Source organism: Nilaparvata lugens, chromosome 12, assembly GCF_014356525.2.
Source record: "Nilaparvata lugens isolate BPH chromosome 12, ASM1435652v1, whole genome shotgun sequence".
In the NCBI taxonomy this organism is placed as follows: domain Eukaryota; kingdom Metazoa; phylum Arthropoda; class Insecta; order Hemiptera; family Delphacidae; genus Nilaparvata; species Nilaparvata lugens.
The window spans coordinates 28,413,136-28,437,549 of NC_052515.1; the positions used below are offsets into that span (position 1 = coordinate 28,413,136).

Consider the following 24,414-nt stretch of genomic DNA (forward strand, 5'->3'; position numbering starts at 1 on the left):
TTAATGTCATAAAAGACAAAGTGTTGTAACAAACGTCAAAGATACAAATAGAATAAAAACGTTAGATAATATCAACGTTAACCAATCAGAAATTTCAATTCCCCAAATTTGTGAACATTTTAATTTGGAAAATAGATGGTACCGATAGAATGAAACCGATCAAAAACTATTTTAAGCTATTTAATCTCAAAAACCAGCACTCAAATCACTATTACAACTATTTACAAACTGTATTCAATATCATGATGAACATAAAGGAATTCTTGCAAAACGTCATAGAGTAAATTTCATAAGCTATAACTAATTGAACAAACGCTAAAGTCCTCATTTCCAATGAATTTCTGATTTGCTGGGCTGAAAAGAGAAAACAATTGGTTCTTATGAGAGTGTTCACGCACTTTTCTAGTCTGTCAAATGTGAACCCTTCAATAAGAACCAATGGTATTCTCTTTTCAACCCAGCATAACAGAGATTCATTGGTTATCTTTTTCTGTCCAGCAGAGCAGAATTTGTTGGGAAGTAGTATTTAAATAATGTATTTATTGGATAGAGCAAACAATACAATAGTCGGAAAAGAAAAAACAGGCTATCACCCAAAACTTCTACTACTTCCTAATTTTGTCTCAAATCGTCCAAATATTATATGGGTTAAGTCCATTTCCATGTAAATATTCAACAAAATATATAACAATAAAGCAGTTTTGTGCGAATGCCTGTTGTTTTTATCTGCATTGTATCTATTGTCTAAAAATAAATAAAATAGTCATTATCATAAACTAAATTATATATTCAAGAGCGACTTTCACTTCACAGTGTCAGTATTTCTTTTTGGACAACATAAATATCTCCCACTCAACCTACGCTGACAATTAAAAATGGATCTTACTAAATAACGTTTTGCAAAAATTCCAGCATAACAAGACAGAATAAATAATTGAGTCACAAATTTGTAATATTAATTTTAGTGAAAGAATTCGTTAGCCTACGATGTATAAAATGAATGATTGAAGCAAAAAATTAGTTTGAAAACATTTCACTTCTTTTTAGATCCCCCAAACCCTGAGAACCCCATAATGGCTGCCAATTCCGACTGTTGTTGTTTACCATCTTCGTCTCCATCTTCCTGTTCGTCGTATTTTCTTTTCTTCTCTTTCTTCTTTTCTCTTCTGTATTCTTTCATTTTCTCTTCCTGAAATGAGAAATGGTCGATATATTATTCATTCATTCATCCAATCAATGGGCATATGAATGCCTATTCATATATTGCGTATGATGCCTATAATTTATTAATTTATTTATCCATTAACAGAGCCACAAATCAATATGATTATATGATTAGGCCGATAAATACAATATGATTATTAAATTGAACCGTTCACGTTTGAGCTTCAAAAATAGCAACTAATAATTCTATAGTTTGATTCACTGCAAACTTTTAGCATTGGTCGAGTCGGAAGAGATGACTATATTTGTAAGCAATGCTGACTGTTTTTGAAGTGAATCTAACCAATCCAAAAAATATTCATCGATAAAATAACTTCTTTGATTGAATTCAAACTTGATAAATAATAAAATATTGAATATTTGAAATGACTGTTCTGTAAGTTTATTTGATTAAGGAGAAATATTTATTTGAATCTCACCTCCTCTTTCAACTCTTTCATCCTCAATTCCAGATCGTAGTCCTTCTTCTTATCTTCCATTTTTCTTTTGTTTGATTCAAATCGTCTTTTCACCTGATCCAACGAAGAACGCTCTATCCTCATGGACATGCCCAGGTTCTGTTGATCTGTATCAAAAGACAAAAATCACATTTCAATCATTATATTATTTGTGATTGTATTAATAAGAAAATGATAATTACAGAAGATAATCAATTCATATTTCGTAAATTAAATCCCGTAAATGCACATATCCTCATCCTCATGAAACCTATTGCCCATATGCACCTTACACGGAGATTGATCAGTAGTTCATTCAAACCCTAGTTTTTTCTCCAATGTCATAATTGTATTATGATTATAGTGTTTTATACAATAAATGAATAAATGAATGAATAAACCCGAAATTTGATGCATTACAATAAATGCGACAATATTTTCTAGTGAACCTAGATTAGTGTTAAATGTAGATGGTTTTTATTTATTTATTCATATGGCTTTTATCGGCAGAGAGATCCTTTTGGATGTTCTGCCTTGCCGTATTACCCAATGTCATTTCCTATCAACACTCAAGTTTATAGGTTATGTATTGGGTTCTTCATGTTTTCTCACTAAAAATTTGCACTTTCACTTCCTGAGTTTCTATTTTATAAAGTTTAAAATTAAGAAAACCTATTTCTAAACACAAATTCTTATTTGAAAAGCAAACAAATTTAAAATGTTGATGATAATATTGAAAATATTTGAAAGGTGAAACATTAACACATGCAATATAATTCTCAACTATGAATGATTGGGGAAGGAACAACAGGCTTAAAGCCCAAAACTGTTCCTTTCCCAAATTTAAATAGAAATTGTCCATTGATTATGTTTACACTTGATATTAATAATTTATGATCATGGATAATTTATTATATTTATTTGCTTACGTTTCTTTCCATTGATGTGATCAAGGAAATTGATGGAATCCTTCACTACACAATCGCATACGTTGCAGTAATATCTGTAACAAAATTAATAAAAAATGTTATTAAAAAATAGCTTTAACAACATTTCAGTATATTACGATATGAAACAAAAATATCCAATGCATATATTTATATAAATAGAATACTGGTAGTACATGAAAATATCGATGAAAGAGTTTTTGTATAGAGTTGATTCAGGAATATTCTTAAATTCAGATGTTACAGATGACAAAACAATTAAATAAGGCGTCATTACGTGAGCAAGGTGTTCTTTATTAATCTGGAGCCGTTCATAGCAAGGCACAATACAGAATGCTCCTAAAGGCATGAAACTTTAGTGAGGTCCACGTTATAATGGGAGTGGAGAAAGATAGGAGAAAAACGTTGCCGATCCACTGTTTTGTCTATGCCTTCTATAGACGGTAGCTTATACAGGTACAGGTTATTTATGTAATATTAACTGTTCATTCTTGCTTAAAATAATCAATTATATTTTACTAAACAAGAAAATTATATTTTTCAATAATTTCATAATAAATTTTCATAATTATGTTGAAATATTCTGTTAATTAATTATAAATTCAACATTGTTAAATGACGATCTGGCAACAGAACAGAGCAAAGCGAGCAAGAGATAGAGCTATCCGCTTTGTTGATTGATAGACAAGGATAGCAATACAATTGCTAATCAGACACTGCCATTATAACGCGGACCTCACTATATTGTGCATCTGAGGACAGAAAAGCAACTTTTTCGCAAAAAGGAAAACTTCCATTCTCTCAAAATGTATAAATTTCTCAACTCACCCTCCAGTCTGCGATGAGGGCGTGTTCTTAGTGATGACAATGCTCTTTCCCAGCCGCGACTCCAAGTCGACGCGATAATCGCGCTGTTTCAGCAGTTCGCGTTTGACGGGCGGCTGCTTCTGATTGGCCGCCTCCAGGGAGTCCAACTCCTCTTGCAGTCGCTCGGCCGCCAACCGCTCGTACTGACCGCGGTCCCATTTCCGGCGGTGGTCTTCTACGCCTCTCTAAAATAGATCCAAACCCAAACATCAATTAATGAAACTGTAAAAATTGCCTGAATATATTCAATATAATACAAGGGTAGGCTACAGTTCCGTATATTTACGTAGCATATCTTTAATTAATTTAACCATAGAGAAACAATAGCATGGGTAGATATCCCATAGTATAGGGCGTTCATGTCACAACTTTTACTGTTATCTCAAGCCGATCGTCCACATAGTTCTTTCCCGTGAAGCTGTGTGACGCTGGTAGTCTCTCATACTGTGACGTTCATACACTTTCAACCCAACAAAACAGAAAAAACCGACAGTAATTGATAATAATCGGCTTGAGATTACAACAGTAAAAGTTGCGACATGAACGCCCTATACCATGGGATATCTACGTACGCTATTGTTTATCTATGATTTAACACATCATCTACGCCTCTCTGTCAAAAAACAGGGCTATCAGTCAAACAAAACTGTGAAAGCTGGTTGTATAAATACAAGGGTACAGTTCCGTTGGTGTAAATATTATTGATATAGCGCAGTACAGACTTGAAAATTTGCTCCGGAGTTTCAACCTATATTTTTGCAATAGACTCCCAACTAGAGGTCCAAATTGCATCGACAATGTTGCAACTAATTTAAGCAGTGGTGCTTTTGAAGTCAGTGTCGTAAATCCCCAGGTTGCGGATCATCTTGCCATTGTTGTGAAACTGCTTGTTGGTACTCAAGTCGAGAAAGCCACTGATTGGCATGCTGATTATGAGTTTTGTTACAGAAAGATCAATCTAGGTGTTGTTCATCATTTCATTCAAATTTTTAAAAGTGAGATTGTGCCCATTCTACATGATGACCAGGTGTCCACTGTAAAAATTGATAAATTTTTCTGTAAAATTATCAGTGTTTTTGATTCTATTTTTCCAGTCAAGTCAAGAAGTGGCCGGATGAGCTCTCATGCCCAAACCAGAAGAACTAGAAGGAAAAATGATGGAGACTGGTTCTCACAAGAATTGAACGTGTTCAGGTTTGCTGTATCTCTTCTTTACCAGAACTATGAGTTGACTCAGGACAGAATGGCTAAAGAAGTAGCATTTGGCAGGTACTTAAGGGCACGGAAGCTTCTCAATCAGGAGGTGGACCGAGCAGTTAAGAGGAAAAATGCTGATGCTATACTTGACTCTCAGAACCCATGTAAATCGGCCTGGAAGCTTATTAACAAGTGCAGAGCGTCTACACAGCCTCAATGTGATTTCAGTCCAGATGTTATGAACAGTCACTATCTGAACTCCGTGGAGGCCATTCTTCAACAGATTCCAGTGACTCAGCCAAATGGTGTTGGAAATGTAGAAGCGCAACCCGCTGTCTTTTCTGTATGGAGGAGAGTCTCGAAGAATGATGTATTGAAAATAGTGACTGATTTTAAAAATTCACCTTCTCAGGACATCTATGGATTTACTGTGGCTTTCTTGAAATCAGTGGTTGATGAGATGGCACCTCATCTTGCCAGTGTCTTTATTCAGTGTCTTAAACTGGGTCTACTTTCCGAATTGTTTGAAGTTGGGTAAAACTGTACCTATATACAAAAAGGGAGACGAGAAGGACAAGAATAACTTCCGACCAATTACTGTTACCCCCTTACTCGGAAAAATCTTAGAGGTTGCCATGAAGGATCAGCTAATGGACCATCTTGAGAGGAATAGTTTGCTGTCTGATAGACAACATGGCTTTAGAAAGTCCAAGTCCACACAAACCGCCCTGCTGGCCCTGATCAACGAAGTCATTGATGCATTCGAGAGTGGAGATTCTGTGGCAGTGAGGCTGTGTGACCTATCACGTGCTTTTGACTGTGTGTCTCATGAGCTTCTCCTTGGAAAGTTGAGTCAGTATGGTATAACGGACATTGTTGCTGACACTTTCAAGTCCTATCTTTCTGACAGAAGGCAGATAGTGAATGTTCGGGGTGCATCATCTGGCGAACTACATGTACGGCATGGGGTACCGCAGGGCTCTGTCCTGGGGCCAGTCCTGTTCATCCTGCATATGAACGATTTGAGAGTCGGCGGAAGTGAGCTGCTGTTTGCGGATGACACAACCCTTGTTGGGAGAGGATCCTCGCCTGCAGCTGCCACCCTTGAGTTGGAGGAGTCCTTTGCTGGTGCAGAACGCTGGTTTCAGGAGAACAAGCTGTTGCTTAACGTCGGCAAGACACAGAATATCATGTGCACTCTGAGAAACCACTTCAATCATTCATGAATGAACCGGTGAAGCTTCTGGGATTTAACATCGATCCAAAGTTAACATGGAGTGCTCATGTGGATGCTGTATGCAGAAGACTGTCTCGTGTGATCTACCTGTTGAGAAGACTGAGGTGCTTGCTGACTGAGGAACATTTGATTATGGCCTATTATTCACTGTTCCATAGTCACATTATATATGGAATACTGCTGTGGGGACACTCTTCACACTGTGAGAGTATTCTTATGCTGCAGAAGAAGGCAGTTCGGATATTATCATCCAGTGGTCATCTGGAGCACTGTAGGCCACTCTTCGCCAGACTTGGGATTCTCACAGTTTTTAGCCAGTTCATCTTTGCTTCCCTGGTTGGTATTAGGAATACCAATCTGACAGTGAATTTGAGGGGGTTGCAGAGTGCCTACTCAATGTTCCTCGATGTAGGCTAAGTAAGGCTCAGAACTGTTATCCCAATATCGCTATTAAAATGTTTAATATGCTACCTCCATCTGTGCGTCATTTGAGTGACAGTGAGTTTAAGAGGAGACTCAAGTCCTGGCTGCGTGCCAGACCATACTACTCCTTGAGTGAATTTTTTCAGGAGTCTACAGTTGACATTTAGTGGCCATCACCGTGTTTAGCCATCTATGCCATTATGTTTTATTTTTTGACGTGACAGTGTTGTCAAAAACTTTCTGTGTGATATTGTATTTTTGACGTGATGACCAACCCAGCTCATCTGGCTGGTTAATGGTCCTACAAATGAAGATTGAAGAAGAAGATTGAAGATTGAAGAAGATATTTAAATTATTGATCATCATCATCAGTGTTCTGCCCTAGGGCAGGTCCAGGTGCATGATTCCTCCTTCTCCATTCCTCTCTTTCCTGTGCTATTATCTTCAGCATGAAGTACTTTTCCCTCCTCCCTGACATCATCCACCATCTATACTCTCCTACGCCTTAGCACCCTCTATCCACAGTTCCTTCCATTTCCGTCACAAGGAGGCCGCCATGCCTTAGCTAGTGTCCCAACCAGTTCAGCTTACGTCTCCTTATCACTGCCAATTATCAATAGTAGATAAAAATATAAATGAAGAAGGATCTGTTCAGAAACTAAAATGTTCTGTTTAATAGTGTTTCAAAGGTAAAAAGATAGATTAAGGGATTTGCTTTTAAATTACAATATTTAAAATACAGAGTAAAATTTGTTATCATCCTATAATGATGCTACAATCAATATCATCTATATCGATAACACTTACACTAGATACGGAACTGTCACCAAAAAAATTATGAGTACAGCATTTTAAAAAAGTAAGAGAGCAAACTAATTTAAGGGAAAAGTATTGTGATCATCTTGTACAGGTTAGCTTCATAGACTTTCTATAATTGATCCAAATAAAACAGAATAAACATATTATAAAGTATAAGTCAAAATTTATCTACCACCTTATATTTGACAATCCTATTCAAAGAAGGATGACGTTTATTTACTCATTATTAATGACAATGGAAAGTAAACAAAGTAGGATAACCTAAAAATGGCGTTAATAAAATGTATTAATTTTGGATAATACTCACACTACTTGATGCCATGTCTGGTTGTCAGTGATGAGGATGAAAAATGAAATAATTATAACAGTCCAAGATTGTAAATATCATAACATAACTGAATAATATAAAGAGAAATAGTAGAGTAAAAAAATATCGACGAAAAATCACAATTTGCAGAATAAAATTCTGTTGCTGGCCTAGCAGAGCAGCTGATTACATGAACAATTAAACGTTGCCAACTACAAACTGAATTGTTGAATTTATTTTGAAATCAATTACTAATTCTCTACTAATTATTATTTACAGTATATATATATATTTGGATTATAATATCAAAACGTTCAAACAAATTCAAAAACTGAAATTAATACAAATTTTTTTCAAAAATCAATAATACTCCATTATCGAATCAGAAAGTGTCGACTTGAGTGAGCCAAATCGACACATTTACTTATCGATTATCCAATATCCACCTCCTCAAAACAAAAACAACACCTTCAATGGCGTAAATTTACGTGGTTCACCACCTTTCTTCTCTACTTCTTTTCCAACGTATACTAACAGATTCTTGAAATTTTGTAAGTATATATAATGAAAAATCAGAATTACCTCCTTCATACTATTTCCAAACATTCCATTCAAATTCTAACTGACACAGCTGTTTATTTTTCTATTTAGCATGTTGCGTCGGCTGCAACTGGTGTATTCAATTTAATTTGATAACGTTTCATTCTTCTAATTTAATCAAACAATCAACATTTTCTTGTTGATTAGCCTCGTTTATTATCAGAGGAGTTTAAGAACAAGATACAGGTGGCTATCAAAATTTATTTTGGTCATTGAACCCTATTGGATAACCTGCCATATCATTGAATGATACTACTGTATAGCAATGTACAAAGATTTATTATACCATACGTTGATAACTTGATAGAGATTCTACTAAATTAAGTATATCAATACCAATAAATCAGACTGTCACTTGCATCATGTGAAGGAAATAATATTGAGCAAATTACGTAATTTCTAATACTGTAAAACCAGTCTAAACTATATTCTTGAACCGTCCTATCAGCTAAGTAATATCTGGCCACTTAGAAGACTTGCTGTGCTCATACCTTTGCTTTCATGGGTTCACAATATTGTGTTATCATGCAATCTTTTGACTTGATTTCTGAACTTTCAAGTCGTTTATCATGGTCAGGAAGAGCCCAAGCCCGGAGCCCAATAGGTAGGCCTACACCATGAGAAACATTTTTCATTTTTGAAAAGTGGTGCCCATCAATAATTCAATATTCTTTCTGTTTACTCAAGTAATCAGTCATCACAATTCTCCATGCTCAACCTTGAAAGCTATATCTGGAGAGTTCCTCCATTTAATACTGTCTGGTCCAATTCAAACAGAAATGGCGTTATGCCTATAGAAACACATTATTACGTTGTTATGCCTATAAAACCTGGCATAATGGCACTTTTTGTTTGGATTGAACTAAATTTTTATATAAGAGTGACGTGGATGTGGCAAAAGTCACCGCCACGTCCTTGTCATATGCCACTTTAGTTTGAATTGAGCTCAAGATGCATAGAATCAATATCCTAACTGAAATCACACATCACCAGGTTGACTTAACTCCTCCTGACTGCTCCTCAAAAGCCTTATCGATTTTATTCATAAAAATATGTGTAGCTGAATTGGTCGACTTCCTTCTTCTAAAACAGTGATGAATTTCCCTGAACTGGCCAATTTTCTCTCTGTAATCACTCATTTGCAATATCATTGCCGTCTCTCTGATTCTAATACTTTTTGGAATGCATGTAGTCTGCCCTCACTCAAAGTGATCATTTGTAGAAAAATGCAATTTTCTCTAGTATTCTCATACTTTAATCAGAAAATTTTGTGACAGCAAAGAGCAAATAACACAATGTAGACCAATTGATCTGCTCAGACGGGTCAGCAAGATACTCTTTCATTTGATCTACATAAAATATTACTGCATAATGATTAGTCACAATATGTTTTACATATAATTAGTCAATATGTTCCAGCTACCTGGATTATCATTGATTGCTACAGATACTTGTTGTGTACAGCATAATACTGAAGGTGGCTGTTGATTGCATAGTAATAGAAATTTAAGTAAAATAGATTGGCATGGCCTTTCAATCGTTTGTTTGTTGATTTAATTTTTTGTTTTGTTTCAGACCATCCAGTCTATTGTGATGCTAGCTGCCAGAACTGATGCAGTCATTCAGTGATGCCAACCTCTGCTGCTGTGAATGTGAAGGGAAATTCCCTTCAGCGTCTGCACTGCTCCAACACTACGCGCGCCATGCACTCGAAAGGGAAAAACAAGGTAACGGGGAGGGAAATTCGAGAAGTTCGCGCTACGATTGGCAGCCCTGGCGCTTCGACGACATACTCAAGACGAAACGAAAGGGACACAATTTTCTGGAAAGCGCGCTTCTCAGCATAAACGAAACATGTAGAAAACGGGCCAAACTTCAAACGGCCACTCTTGTATCTACTAGCTCTGAGAACAGCTCACATTCACTGACGGAAAAGACCACTCCAGTATCTACCTGCTCTGAGAACAGCTCGGAGAGGTCAGACACATCTGAAGCGGAAATCAAAGGTGCTGATCATAGTCAAGATAATATTGTACAAGAAACGCAAAGTTTGTCAAATAATTTCGAACGTATTGGTAGGACTTACTCAAAATATAGCCCCAAAACTTCCAAAACAACTAGCATTATTCAGGAAAACTCAAACAATAATTTTGAATCTAGTAGTAGTAAAAATTCTTCAAAAAATATCACTAACGATATTAACAATCCAAAAATAACCAGCATTATTCAAGAAGGTCAGCGCTTAGAACACAACTCTAAGTGCAAGAAACCTTTAAAATCTACTACAAAGGATGATCGACAAAATATCAATATTCTAAAAGAAAAAGAAATTATCAACTCAGATCCATCAAAATTTACAAATGAAATCAACATTGTTATCGATAATCAAAAGTTTAAAGATGATATTGAAGTTAGTAACAAGATTTCTGTAGCGTATATCGGTAATAGTCAAAGAGGGATAGATATTGTCCAAGAAAATCAAAGTCCCCCAAATAAGTCTGAATGTGCAATCAAAAAATGTAGCAAAAAACTATCAAAACGTATAACTGAAAGTTATACTCTTCAAGAAAATCTTAGTTTGAAAAATAATGCTGAATCTAGTAGTAGCAACAAGTCATCTAATAATGTTGGAGAAATCCGTATTGTTGAAGAAGAGCCAAATGTTTTGAACGGGTTTGTAAGTAGTGTTGAGAAATGTAGCGAAAAACCATCAAAGTATACCGCAAGAAAACGTAAGAAATTTGATGAGGATAGTATTACAAATTCAGTAGAAGAAGGATGTGGGCTTGAGATTATCAAGATAGAAGAGACGACGTCTGTAAATGATGATAATAATGAATGTATAATAGTTGGACCAGAACATATACCCCCCAAATTATCCAATAATCTAGAACTTCCATTAGAATTAAGGACCTCAGAAACATGTTTTAATCGTGGCAACGATACTTGTGATGTTGTTTATGACTATGACGATAATAATTGTAATTTAGATAATAGTTTAGGTAAGGCTAACTGCGACAATAATAATGTTATTATTTATTACAATGATGATAGTCAAGATAAGTTACCAAAGAAATCAACCGAAGAAGGGAGAAAACTGGATGAAGAATGTAGGGTTGTAACGGAATGTGGTAGTATAGAGGAAACAAAGAAGAAACTGTCCAATCGTAAGCAGACTACACCAAAGAAAATTGAAAGAGTTGGGTTTTTGAAAATCGCTCCCCGTCCTGACGATCTGCCAAGGGATGATACGGTGGTTCCGAGTAAAAAAGGGTCGAAAAAGAAGTATTGTTGTCCGATGTGTTCTAGGGTTTTCGGTTGGTCGACAGACCTTAAAAGGCACATTTTAGTTCACACCGGCGAGCGACCCTTCAAGTGCAGCAGTTGCCCTTCAAGCTTCACTCGCAAATTCCTCCTTCAAAAACATCAAAACAAAATGCATCCCTTGAACGGTAAATCCGAACGCGAGAGGCTACTCGAACTCAAGGTATCAGAGAACTTGCAACAGTTGAAAACGAAAATGCTCGAGTTGCAAAAATCCAAAGAAAATCCTAGCAGCAAGTCTGTTGAAACTGAAAACTCGGAACAACATGAAGAAATCGATATTAAACTGGAACCACCCTATGAAACTTATTTCAAAATTGAGAATAATTCCGACGAAAATTGGGATTCCACCTCCAATAATAACAATAATAATGACGGGGAGGTGGAATTTTCAAAGGTGTGTAAAAAGGAAAATGTAGTTTTTGTTGAACCAATTGTTATCCAGTCTTCATAATTGGCTGTAATTAGTTGAGACATTAGCTTCCAGCCGTCGAAATATTATGGGCGTGGTCAGATACAAGTGAGATTCTCCAAATAGAAAACATAAATACTAATTAGGTTGACACAGAATAACGGGAACTTTTAAAAACGCCATAAAACATTAGTAGGAAGGGCAAAAATGATTTTTCCAAACTAATGCAAAGTTCAAAACTTGCCATTTGAGAATTATTAATAACATCTATCACTTCTTGACAATTACTTCTTTAAGATGGCTTCCTCCTAAACGAATACATTCTTGAAATCTGTGTTCACGATTCCTCATCTATTTATTTATTTATCATTTACAATCATCTTAAGGACAAAGAAACAGACTACAGTCCAAAACTTCTTTTCATCCCAATTTCATAAAATAAATTGTCCAAATCAAGCTTATGTGCGACTTTTCAATTCTTCACTAACTTCCACATTGAAACAAAACACCAACACTTGAAACAATTAATTTTGATATTTATCGCTGCAACATCTGCGTTTCCTGGTCCCATGATCTGTCCACCTGCGATTTTCTGTTTGTGGAGCTATCTCAAATCAAACGTTTTCACAACTTGACCAATAACTGTGGTTGAATCATAACAGACAATTCAAAATGAAATTAACAATATCCCAGCTGAAATGTTGCAGCAATCGTTCAGGAATCTAAACACATATTTCAAGAGTGTATTCGTGCAGGAGGAAGCCATCTTGAAGAAGTAATTTGTCAAAAAGTGATAGATGTTATTAATAATTCTCAAATGGCAAGTCTTGAACTTTACATTAGTTTGAATAAAACCATTTTTGCCCTTCCCACTAATGTTTTATGGCGTTTTCAAATGTTCCCGTTATTCTGGGTCACCCAATACTTATCATTTATTAAATATTTCTCCGTTCTTATTCTATGGATTCATTCACCATCCAACACACTTGATGATAATAAGCTATTTATCTGGGTGGTGATATGATTCTTTTTCAATTATATTTTATGCATGTTATTTGCATGGCATATATTCACTTTAAACTTAGCATTGGTTGAGTGGAAAACATTGATTTATTTATAAGGGCCAAGACATACGAGGCGTTTCTTCAGTCGGCATAACATGGAAAGAAGCTCTCCCATTGGGTTGACATAATATTGAGTGAGCTTCCTGTCCAGCCAATCGGAGAGCTTCCTTCCCTGTCGTGCCGACTGAAAACGCCTTGTGTGGCTTGACTCATAGGAGTGCTGACAGTGTAAAGTGAATCTTAATAATTGTGTGGAATTTTTATTTTCTCATACAATCCCATGTTACTGAAGATATTCAATAATAAATTCAATGTAAAAACTCAGCATTGGCTAACGAGCAGTGTTGTCACATTGAATGTATTCAGTGACATAGGCTTGCAGGAGTAAGTCTCAATTTCACACAATCTGGCAACGCCAGTATTTGTTTGGTCGACTGGAAGCTCAAGTCTCCACTGATTTTATTCAAACTATAGTTGAGTTAGCAGAGACGCGATTTTTTGAAACGGAGATATTTATTCCTTTTGAGTTCTTTCGTTAGGTTTTTATCCAGTTATACTAGGCTTAAGGTGCTCGTTAGTTTCAATGATATATTTTACAATAGGCCTACCTTATTGATATTATTTTTTGAAATATCACTGCTTGAAGTGTTTATTGAAAACTTTACTATTAGTGTATTCATTACAAACAAATTGAATTGAATTAAATTGAAAAGGTGCTCGTCAGTTTCAATGATATACTTTACAATACCTTATTGATATTTTTTTTTGAAATATCACTACTTGAAGTGTTTTTTGGAAACTTTACAATAAATTAGTGATGCGTTACTTGTTTAATGTTATTAGAAATCACCATACTTGAACTGCGTTTACACCAAAGTTATCAACAAAATGTTAACAAACTTAATCCTTATAGATTCTATTAGATTGAACATAACTTATCATACACATGATGAACATATGTGTTTGTCAAGTCCCGTTCAATCTAATAGAATCTATAAGGATTAAGTTATTAACATTTTGTTAATAACTTTGGTGTAAACTCTGCTTTAGGTTATGAGGAAGCCTACTCACAGAGATGCTACCAAATACTAAAAGAATACCAATGTCTCAATTTGGAATAATTATCTCCGTATCAACTTACATTATAGTATTATGAAATAGTATTAATCATAACATGAAAACTAAAAACTATAATACGTATATATTTTTTGTAAATAGAATACCTGATGGGCTTGATAATACATGCAGTTTTTAATATTTTGATCTCGGCCTACTTTGAATGGTTACATTGCCGTTGTCGATACATGTATTTGTTAATGGCATTAAAAAATATTTGATTTGAATATAATTTCATCCAGAACTGAACTTTAGTTCTTCGTTATTGATCCAAGTAAGTTATTTTGAAATTGATAAAACCCAACCAAAAATCAGATAGTCTAATGATCTCTTCATTTATAATGAAATTAACATATTTTTTAACTGTTGAATTTCTAAACATAATTACTTTTAAATTTTCAACATTATTTATTGTTTCTTGTTCTCTTATTATGTTATGGAGTTTCAGTTTAACCGTTATTTTAATTAATGATTTAATTCAACTTAAATCAAGCTTTAGGCTGGTCACACACCGATTAGTCAAGACAAGACTAGTCACGTTTAGTCACAATACTTCACATTTATGCTTATGGTAACCATAGTTTAGTTGATTTTTTAACTTTATAATTATAGAGTTGTGATTTTACTGACTTGAGTTCATTAATAAAGCTTAAAGTTATTCCCATTTGCATGTGTGTGTGCGTGTGGATGTATTTAATCATAATGATAATTTATTGAACTCCTACAAACGGACAAAAGGAATATTATCGTTCCTTTTTGTTTGTAGTAATTTTGTTTTGCAGAGGATAAATATTATGCCTACTCATATTTATTATGTGCCAAGCTTTAGGGATAAGTGGGTCCACTATCTACTATTGGTGTGCCGTATTTTATTTGTTTTTCTGCGAAATAAAAACATATTCTATTCTATTATTATTATTAGCGTATGGCTTTGAATGGTGGGGAGACCCAAGGGTAGTTCCACCTCGCCGTATATAGTCCAAAGTTCCCTAATGGGAAACCGGACACTAAGGTTATTGTGAACACAATACTTTAAATTTACACTTTTCACTTCGGAATAAAGTTCATTTTGATGTAAAAAATCCAAACATGTACAAAACCGAAACATAACACAAAACCACTAAGCCAAATTTAGAAAATATTAAATTTTAATATTCTAGTTGAATTACGTTCTATTATGACGCAACACACACTGATTAGTCATTGCAATTAGACATGACTCCATAAGCAACTATGTGACCAGCCTAACTCAATGAATAACATTGATTACTGGGGCGTAAACTTAATTAATTTTTATCCATTTTTTTCAAATTTTAATTACTATCACAAGGTTATGTTGAATTTATTGTTAAGTCCACTTCTTGTTATCAACTTTTCTTGTTTTAAGCATGTTTTTTAACTGATTGTTTTAATAACCAACCATATTTTAATGATGCCAGTTTTTCACAACTTCCTATGGAAGAAACTTGAAATTTTTGTATCTTCACTTTAGAGTTTCACTTGAAATCATCAGTAATGGTGTTATAATATATATGAATATTGACAGTTTAAAGTGAATCTCTCTATAAATTTATTAGGACTGCATGTTATAGATACTTGTAGTTCAGACCAAAATTAAAATAATATATATTAATACGTAGGCTAGTTAATCATATATTATACATCGTTTTCATATTTTGCATGCGTTTCCCATGCAATTATTTTCTATGTATATGCGATGCATTTATATTATATAAACGATAATAATATATGTCTTTTGGTGTGATCAGTACAGGTAGGGCTCCTACACCAATTAAAACACTAGCTGATATGGATCAGCTGAAATCAAAAAAATGTATTGGTGTTGGAGCCCTACCTGTGCTGACGTCACCAGAATGCACTATGGCTTTGTTTACGGAGGTAGTGCCTGCACTCATTATATTTCAAGTAACACATATTAAACAAATTGGCCTATATATTAAATCACTTTTTGCTTTTAGAAAAAACGACTAGCAGTCAATTTTAATTGACTAGCTAGTCGTTTTTTCTAAAAGCAAAAAGTGATTTAATAATAAGCAGTTCGTGATGGAAAACAACATTGAAGAAGCCTATATATTGTTAGCAAAATCAAAGTTTGGAATACCTATAGGTGCGTACAGACTTTTACGCTACGAACACGCGGATTTCGCTTTTTAACAGCTGATGCTATGCTTATTATATCTGTATCTTACTGTTTCTACAAATATACAGATATAGGTAAGCATAGTATCTGCTGATGAGAAACGGAATGGGCGTGTTCGTGACGCAGAAGTCAGTACACACCTTTATGGTGACTATTTAGACACTCTGCATAAGAAATACTGACAGTTTGAGGTGAATATCACTAAAAAATAATCAATAATAGTTGTTGTCAATGTCTGCAGTAGCAGTGGTCTTCGGGGTGACCTTGCAGCATTGAATTTGCAGCATTTATTTAGGATTTTCGTTCAATAATAATTATAAATCAATAATAAGTTATCATTTAAGTTACTTAAGTAACATAGCCTTTAGACTTTGTATTCCAAATTAAGGTTTGAAGCAGTTTTGGGCAAATGCCTGTTGTTTTTACCTGGATTGTATTTGTATTTGAATAAATATTGTAGATATACTACAGGTAATTCAGTAATTCAGTTGAAAACATTTACCAAACATAATATAATCCAAGAAGAAAACAAGGCAGACCAAGAATACGATGGGAAAATGAGATAAGGGATGATTTGATAAGGATGGGTTATAGAGGATGGAGAGGATTTATAATGGATAGAAACGTTTGGAGGAATGTTGTGGAGGAGGCCAAAGCCCACAATGGGCTGTAGAGCTATAGAAAAAAAATATAATCCAAAAAGTTATTGGTTGAATTTTGTCTAATTTATTTTTAAATATTAATCATAATCCCAAGTCTAGGATGTATATATTATAGGAGAATTACTAGTCATGATGATAAATAGTCCTGTATTATGAGTCATAGAGTCAAGTTTCTATTGATTAGAACATTTGTTTTACTTTTAAACAAGTACTTAGGTCATTTTCAATTCAGCCGTATTACAACTGAAGTATTTTTGAAAAAATTGTGGATTTTGTAGTTTCATTTAACTTATTGAAATATTTCAATGACGACTTTATTATTGAAACAGTTTTGGGCAAATGCCTTTCAATCGAATAATGGTACTTACTGTCAAAGAGATAAAATTTGGTTAAAAAAGATTTGTTATCATTTTATTTATTATTTTTAAGATGATTTTGTATCTTATATAATTGATTGTATCAATAATATAATGATTGTATCTTGAATAATTGATTTTGTATCTTATATATACATCTTGAAGAAGATGTATACCAAAAAATTACATGAATGAATAATCTTATGTGATTACATTTGTTGGGAAGATAATACTCCAGTTCATAATTGTGTAAAATAGAGTGACTACAGAGTATTTTCTGTTGTTGAATTTTGAAGCAAAGTTCTAAAATAATCAAATTTTTCAACTTTCTGTGTTGCCAAATTTTTCTTCTAGTTTCGTCAAATTTTCTAGTCCTGGCCCAAAAAATCCCTCTCTTCATTATGCTATATTGTAGTATTGAGAAAATCTTCCAACTTTTTATGTATTCATTTAGATTGTCTAATAAAATGATAATTAAGTTGGTTCAACAGTACTTTTAACTTTATAGATCATTGTTACCCGAATTCCTGTATGTAATTTATCTATAGTTAAGATATATAAGGTATTCAGTATTACAGTAAAAATATGAAACCGTATAATTGCTATAAAAAATCTATAAAATAGTACAAATCTCATATTTCTTTATTAACTCTTATTATGAATTCAAAAAAGGTTTATACAGTATTCATAAAATTATCAGACACTACCAATTAAAATTATTATTGTAATAATTGAAATTTATTTTCATCATCTAAGAAGATTTGTTCAATTAGGTCATGGTACCTCTATTTTTATCTTTTTAATCAATTTTTATCTTTAAACAAATCGTTAATATTTTTATCAATTTTTAATCTTTTCAACCTGAGTTATAATTTGTTTTGTTACCGATCATTGTTAAAGTTATGAACTTACTCTTATAGGATTAATAATTGTTTTTGTGAGAAATCTAATTGAAATTAAGTTATAAGTATTATTAGTATACGTTTTCCAATTTTCTCTACTTAAATCTTTGAAAAGTTGAAATATAAAAACAATTCAAGGGAGTTTCATTTTTATGTTACCTTCAATGTAACGAAGACAATATTATAAATTAATCACTAAATATAAGGATGTATAAACTCATTGAAATACGAAGTACTTACATATTTATGTATTATGTATGAGCATCGAATGTATTACTACTATTTACTATTATGGATTTTTATGGAGATGTATTGAGTAATGTGTTTGTGAAATAAATGTTGTGATAATATATTACTTGTTGTTTGTCAATCTACAAAATTGAACCCTTAATTGAAGATGGAATTGATCCACGAAGAGTTCGTCTCTTCTAGTTAATTTACCCTTATACAGGAAATTTGTCATCTCTTCTAGCTCTGGATACATTTAAATGAAGCGTTTATTTATAAATAATATGTCATACAATATTCAGAATATTGAATATCGGGGACCGAGCTTCGCTCTGGAGTACAAAAGCATGAAAAAATTATTACGAAAGAAGAAATTATAATAACATTCATACAGAAATGTTCTATCTAATCACAGTAAATTGAGATTAAATCCCAGAGGAATGCAAAAATTTCCCTCACAAAGGCCCAGTTGCATAAAAGCCGGTTAAATTTTAATCCTGATTAACTTCACGTGAACCAAATCAGAGAAGACCATTTCAAAAAGATGGATCTACTGGAATTAATCAGGATTGAAAATAACCCGGCTTTTTTGCAATCGGCACTAAGTACCTGATTGAATGATTACAAAAGTTCAACAGCTGAGTCATAATTTTGACACAGTCCCACACACATGAACTCGCTCACTCACTTCCATCACCAACAGACGACGAAATAATTATTATCAGCTGTTTTTCCAAGAATGAATAATAATTAATGAGACCTAGTGCAATCGAATATTTATAAATTATAAACCTACTATCATAGAGAAACAATAGCATAAGTAGATATCCCATGGTATAGGGCGTTTATGTCGCAACTTTTACTGTTATCTCAAGCTGATAGTCCACGTAGTTCTTTCCTGTGAAGCTTTATGACACTGGTAGTCTCTCATATTGTGCCGTTCATACACTCTTACCCGGTCAAAACAGTAAAAATCGACAATAATCAACAGTAATCGGCTTGAGATAACAGTAAAAGTTGCGACATAAACGCCCTATACCATGGGATATCTACTTACGCTATTGTTTCTCTATGCTACTATGTTCGGAATTTCGTGAGAATCGTTAGAGCCGTTTTCGAGATCCGGTGAAATACAAACATATAAATAGAAGTTGCTCGTTTAATAGTATAGGATACATCATATATTTTTGAAAATTCTGAAGCTTGGGAATCACATATCAATAGCTGTCAATGTGCGAAATATATTCGATAGTTTGAAATTTGTGCGTTTGTCTCACTTTGAGAGAGGAAGAGAGGAGAGAAATCATAAATGTTTTAGTGACTCTGTATTGACACTGTAAGTGTTATATCATGTCACAAAAGTTATGAAAAAAAAGTAAATTCGTATGGCTTTTGTTGGTGGGGAGTCCCTTGCGGGAAGGTCCCACCGCCTGAATATACTAGTAGTTCTGTGAACAGTAGACCTCACGCAGTATTCTCATCCACAAGTACCTGATTGAAACTATAGACCTTATGGAAATACAGCAATAGACTGGCTTCTCCACACTATCTGAGTAATCACTTGTCAGCTGATTTATGATAAATAAATCTATAGTCTGATTTTTACTCTAAAATTGGCGTATGAAGGAGGCTCATTTTTCCTTTTATATTATCCTTGAAATGCAAAATTTCCAAAAACCTTGTATATACGTCGACGCGCAATTAAAAAGGAACATACCTGTCAAATTTCATGAAAATCTATTACCGCGTTTCGCCGTAAATGCGCAACATATAAACATTTAAACATTAAGAGAAATGCCAAACCGTCGACTTGAATCTTAGACCTCACTTCGCTCGGTCAATAATTTAAGCAGTCATGGGCCTTACGACTGTCATACAAAAGTTATGAATTGGCACATCAACTGAACATCATAGATTTTCCGTTGAAAAATGATAATTTACCTGATACTAGCGCTACGGATAGAGCTTGAACTAATTAGGTAACCGTAGCCATAGTATCAAGCAAATGATAATTTTTCGAAAAAAAATCACTGATATACAGTTGATGTGCCAATCCATGGTTTCAAGAACCTTTACCTTATCTTATCTTATCCGTGAAAGCGCTTCCATGATGGCCCAGTGTGCAAAGGGCCTTACAATATTGGGCCTACATTCATGGTTTTCAATAACCTCTTATCTTACAATATTGGGCCTACATTCATGGTTTTCAATAACCTCTTATCTTACAATATTAGGCCTACATCTAGTGGTAGACCTTAAACAACACTGGCTTATCCAACACAAAGGGTACTTAATTTCAAAATGAAAGCTAGTTTTATAATAAAAATAGTTGCATTATAATAGTTTGCAAACAAAATACATCATACACATAGTATTCTATACTATCAGATGAGAGAAAAATAATAGAACTTAGCTATAATTATAATGTACTTTCAATACAATCACAATAGATATGGTGTTTAATAATAAGCAAAATGAATGTATACAACAAGCATTAATATCAAGCCATAATTCGATCATTGCAATTAAAATATATTTTTCATTACACTTCACATTTTAAAATTAATAATATCATAGAAAACAGTAGTTTACAATCACAGCAATTGGCTATCTCACAGGAAAATTGGATAATTATAATTTTCAGTGGGAGTAAATTGTGAAGATAATTATTACGGACAATAATCATAAATTATTTCAATTGAGATGAAATAAAATTTCTGCGTTTCCCCTACTCATACACTCAAGTCCGGTTTCTAGGATGATTATTGCATCTAATGGACCTATGGATTAATCTCTATGTTTAATTGTCCATTAATAAATAATATTATTATTATTATTATTGTCCATTGAATTTGATAAGTGTTCTAGAAACTGGACCTAAGTTAATTCATAACCTATGTTTTATTGAAACACATTTAAGAAGGCTTTGTGCTAAGAATATTACTTTTTAATGTTGATAGAAATGTAGTAGAAAACCCGCAATTCCAGCAGCAGAAGGCTACAATTTCATATTTATGAAGTTCTAAAATGTTTCATAAAAATCTAAAAATGAATTTAGTTTCCTCTTTCGCTAATATAAGCTTATTATCTTTGATTTGATCTTTGCTAGAGAACAGAAAACATGAGTCTATGCTATTATTATGAAAGGAGTGAATAATAAATAATATTTTATCACAGCTTTTAGAAAATTACTACAAGAAACTTACAATGAGTTTTCATTAACACAAACAATTTTCAATGACATGACAAGTAAGTTTTATCATAGTAAAAAGATAGCATAGCTTATGCCAGGGGTCTCCAACCTTTCTTATCAAAGGGCCACATTGTTAATTCTTGGGAGGCTTAGAGGGCCAATAACAAGGATGTACGCGAAATTCGACTTGTGGGGACACACACGACGGGGGATTTGGGGGGTGTAAAATTATATATTTCCATTAAAATAATATGATGAGTTTTAAGTAGTTTGCAAAGGAAGAAGCAATAACCAATTCATTTCACTTTAATACAAAGTCCAATTTATTGAGTGTAAAAAGGTCATAAGAAAACTTGACAATGCATAAATTTAGCAAGCTAAACAAAATAATAACTTTTTATTAGTCTAAGATTCAAGTCGACGGTTTGGCATTTCTCTTAATGTTTAAATGTTTATATGTTGCGCAATTACGGTGAACCGCGGTAATAGATTTTCATGAAATTTGACAGGTATGTTCACGGTAAGATAGGACAGAAAGCTCTATGTTTATTTAGGATTTTTTCTAGTCATTTTAAATTGATAAATTATTTATTAATTTTTGAGAAAACATAACAGCAGGTAAATGTAACTTACTGAGCGCGAGGTCTACTGTTCACAGAACTACTAGTTAATAGTAATAAGACAACTTGACAATGCACGAATTTACAAAAAGTTACCAAGCTTGAAGAGAATACTTATTTTTAGTGAGAAGATTGCATTTGTTTTCCACATAAAATTCCCTCCCATTTAGGATCAAACTTTGTGGTTCCGATCATTAAAATTGATTTCAAACTCTCGGCGGGCCGGACAAAATCTATCCCGTCGGGCCGTAGGTTGGAGAGCCTGGCTTATGCTATCTTTAGCCTACTCTATGGTTTCATATCTCAAATCAACAAATTTTAGTTTAGTTATTATTAAATACATTTTCAAAAGTTGAAAGATGGAATATTGCTGAGCCGAGAAAAGGTGTCCTAAATATACACTTAAATTTGCAATAAGTAAAATTCTATTAGGCCTACACAATTCAACGAGTAAAGCATATAGAAAACATTATTTTTTCATTAAATTATAATCTTGCATGTTCAAGATTGTCAATAATTTTGAGATTCTTTTGGTTTTTAATTTATTTATGTAGCGTATGGCAGATACATAACAAATATATAGCTCATGAGTCTCAAATGCCTAGATATACACTGTATATTTCTAAATTCTTTGAGATGTTGAGTAGTTTTTGGTCAGGAGAACATAAGTTTGTCTGACCGCCATTACTTGCTAGTCCATTTAGCGTTACCCAATGGAGGCGAACTAGCGTTACAGACATTTAAGTTAAGAATCTGATTGCTCGAACAATTTTGAGGTTAAAGAAGGTTAAAACTCAATTAATTTTAAATTTTCACAGAAAAAAAACATTTTCAAATCATCTTCACCATTACAAATGTACAAAATTGCTTCAAATTGTAATTTATCACATAAAAACAATCAAAACATAGAATTGGATTTTTTTTGAAGGAGTTATTTGGGAACTAAACCATCAACAAGGTATCAAGTTCAAGCACAGAATACACATTCTACAATTATAGAAGTTTTCTCTGGTTCAAGGTTGAGCCAGGTTGAACTGATACCATGAGCCAACTAACTGTTAGTTTAAGGTCATCATAAAATAAGCTCATCAATAATATTGGACTATACCTTGAACTGATGTTTTATACTTTGAACTGAAGCTTAACTGATTTTGACTTTGAATTTTGATTTTTATTGTTAAGCTTCAGTTCAAAGTATAAAACATCAGTTCAAGGTATACTCCAATATTACTGATTAGTAAAAACAAATCCAAATAATACAATGAATTTTGGTAGTTAATGAGTTTATACATGTATAAAAGATTATACTACTTATTTTGTACTTTCGTATTAAAGAGTTTATAATAGTTCTAATGTCGTAATCACAATACGATGATTATCTGGAAATTGCTTCTCGAAAGTTGCAGTACACTTTGGTGTTAGGCTAATTTAGGTTTGGAACCCACCTAAATTAATTAGTAAAACATATTCCTGCCATTAGGAGTCTTCCAGCAATAGAAGCCATTAAACTTATGAGACATAATTGAAGTATTTTGTTAATATTACAGGAAAAAGCATTGGAAACTTTTTTAAATTATTTTAGTTGGCTATTACGTTTTAGTCATTCTTTTTAACGGCCATGATTACATTCTTTTAAACGGCCATGATTAAAGTCCTCATATTTATAAATCTTAATAATTGAACTGAGTAACAATATAAACCTGGGTAACAGGCTGTATTTTATTCGTTGTAGAAAGATTAGTTGTATTGGTTAGTACTGATTTTGAATTAGTGCTATTTTTGTTTTAATTGTATTAATATCAATCTACAGATAATAAAGGATACTGATCTTTCGCAACACAAGTTTCTGAATAATATAAGGCTAGTTGAAATTGTGAATGGATTTTAAAAAATTCCCAAGTTAATAAATGTATAATGATTTTGAAAAATAAGTAGAATAACATCCTGATTATCTCAAAAACGTATTTTTAAAATAGGCACTATATTTATTTATTTATTTATTTCATTCCTTATCACAATATCAAATTAATGATTGGGAGAGAATCAACAGGATAAACCCAAAACTGGTTTACAATAAATTGGTTTATCAAGATGTAACTCAATTTTTGGTAGGATACATTATTACTTTATAGAGGCATTATCAATGACATTTATAATATTTATGTTTATAGATCAATAAAATAGAAATGAGTGTAATATTTTTATGAAGAATGGAATAATATCAATCTTTGAATTTTATTAAAACTGCTAATAGGTTTGCAAAATGATGAGAAGGTTGAAATCACATTCTCATGAACAGTAGTATCAGCAATACAGTA

The 24,414-nt window shown here is 33.2% G+C and overlaps 2 protein-coding genes across 3 annotated transcripts; one reads left to right on the forward strand and one right to left on the reverse strand.

Annotated features, from left to right (window-relative positions):
- Positions 1 to 164: 164 nt before the first annotated feature.
- LOC111054225 (zinc finger matrin-type protein 2) lies at positions 165 to 8,024 on the reverse strand. Its single transcript, XM_039439304.1, has 5 exons — positions 7,459 to 8,024; positions 3,437 to 3,660; positions 2,591 to 2,664; positions 1,644 to 1,789; positions 165 to 1,189 (listed from the first exon to the last, which is right to left on the reverse strand). The coding sequence occupies exons 1-5, from the start codon at positions 7,471 to 7,473 to the stop codon at positions 1,034 to 1,036; spliced, it is 615 nt and encodes a 204-aa protein (XP_039295238.1). The 5' UTR covers positions 7,474 to 8,024; the 3' UTR covers positions 165 to 1,033.
- Positions 7,893 to 13,183, forward strand: LOC111054224 (myb-like protein D). Of its 2 annotated transcripts, none has more exons than XM_039439301.1 (2): positions 7,893 to 8,009; positions 9,634 to 13,183. In XM_039439301.1, exon 2 carries the CDS (start codon positions 9,671 to 9,673, stop codon positions 11,834 to 11,836), a length of 2,166 nt encoding a protein of 721 aa, XP_039295235.1. In that variant the 5' UTR covers positions 7,893 to 8,009; positions 9,634 to 9,670; the 3' UTR covers positions 11,837 to 13,183. The 2 variants fall into 2 exon arrangements, with proteins under 2 accessions (XP_039295235.1, XP_039295236.1); XM_039439302.1 differs by lacking the exon at positions 7,893 to 8,009 and adding an exon at positions 8,069 to 8,244.
- Positions 13,184 to 24,414: the final 11,231 nt, after the last annotated feature.

Coding starts and splice junctions, on each gene's coding strand:
- LOC111054225 (XM_039439304.1), bottom strand. Junction 2,665..3,436: donor CCCTCATCGCAGACTGGAGG/GTGAGTTGAGAA, acceptor ATTTTGTTACAG/ATATTACTGCAACGTATGCG. Junction 1,790..2,590: donor TCACATCAATGGAAAGAAAC/GTAAGCAAATAA, acceptor CTTTTGATACAG/ATCAACAGAACCTGGGCATG.
- LOC111054224 (XM_039439301.1), top strand. CDS start 9,671: ATGCAGTCATTCAGTGATGCCAACCTCTGCTGCTGTGAATGTGAAGGG.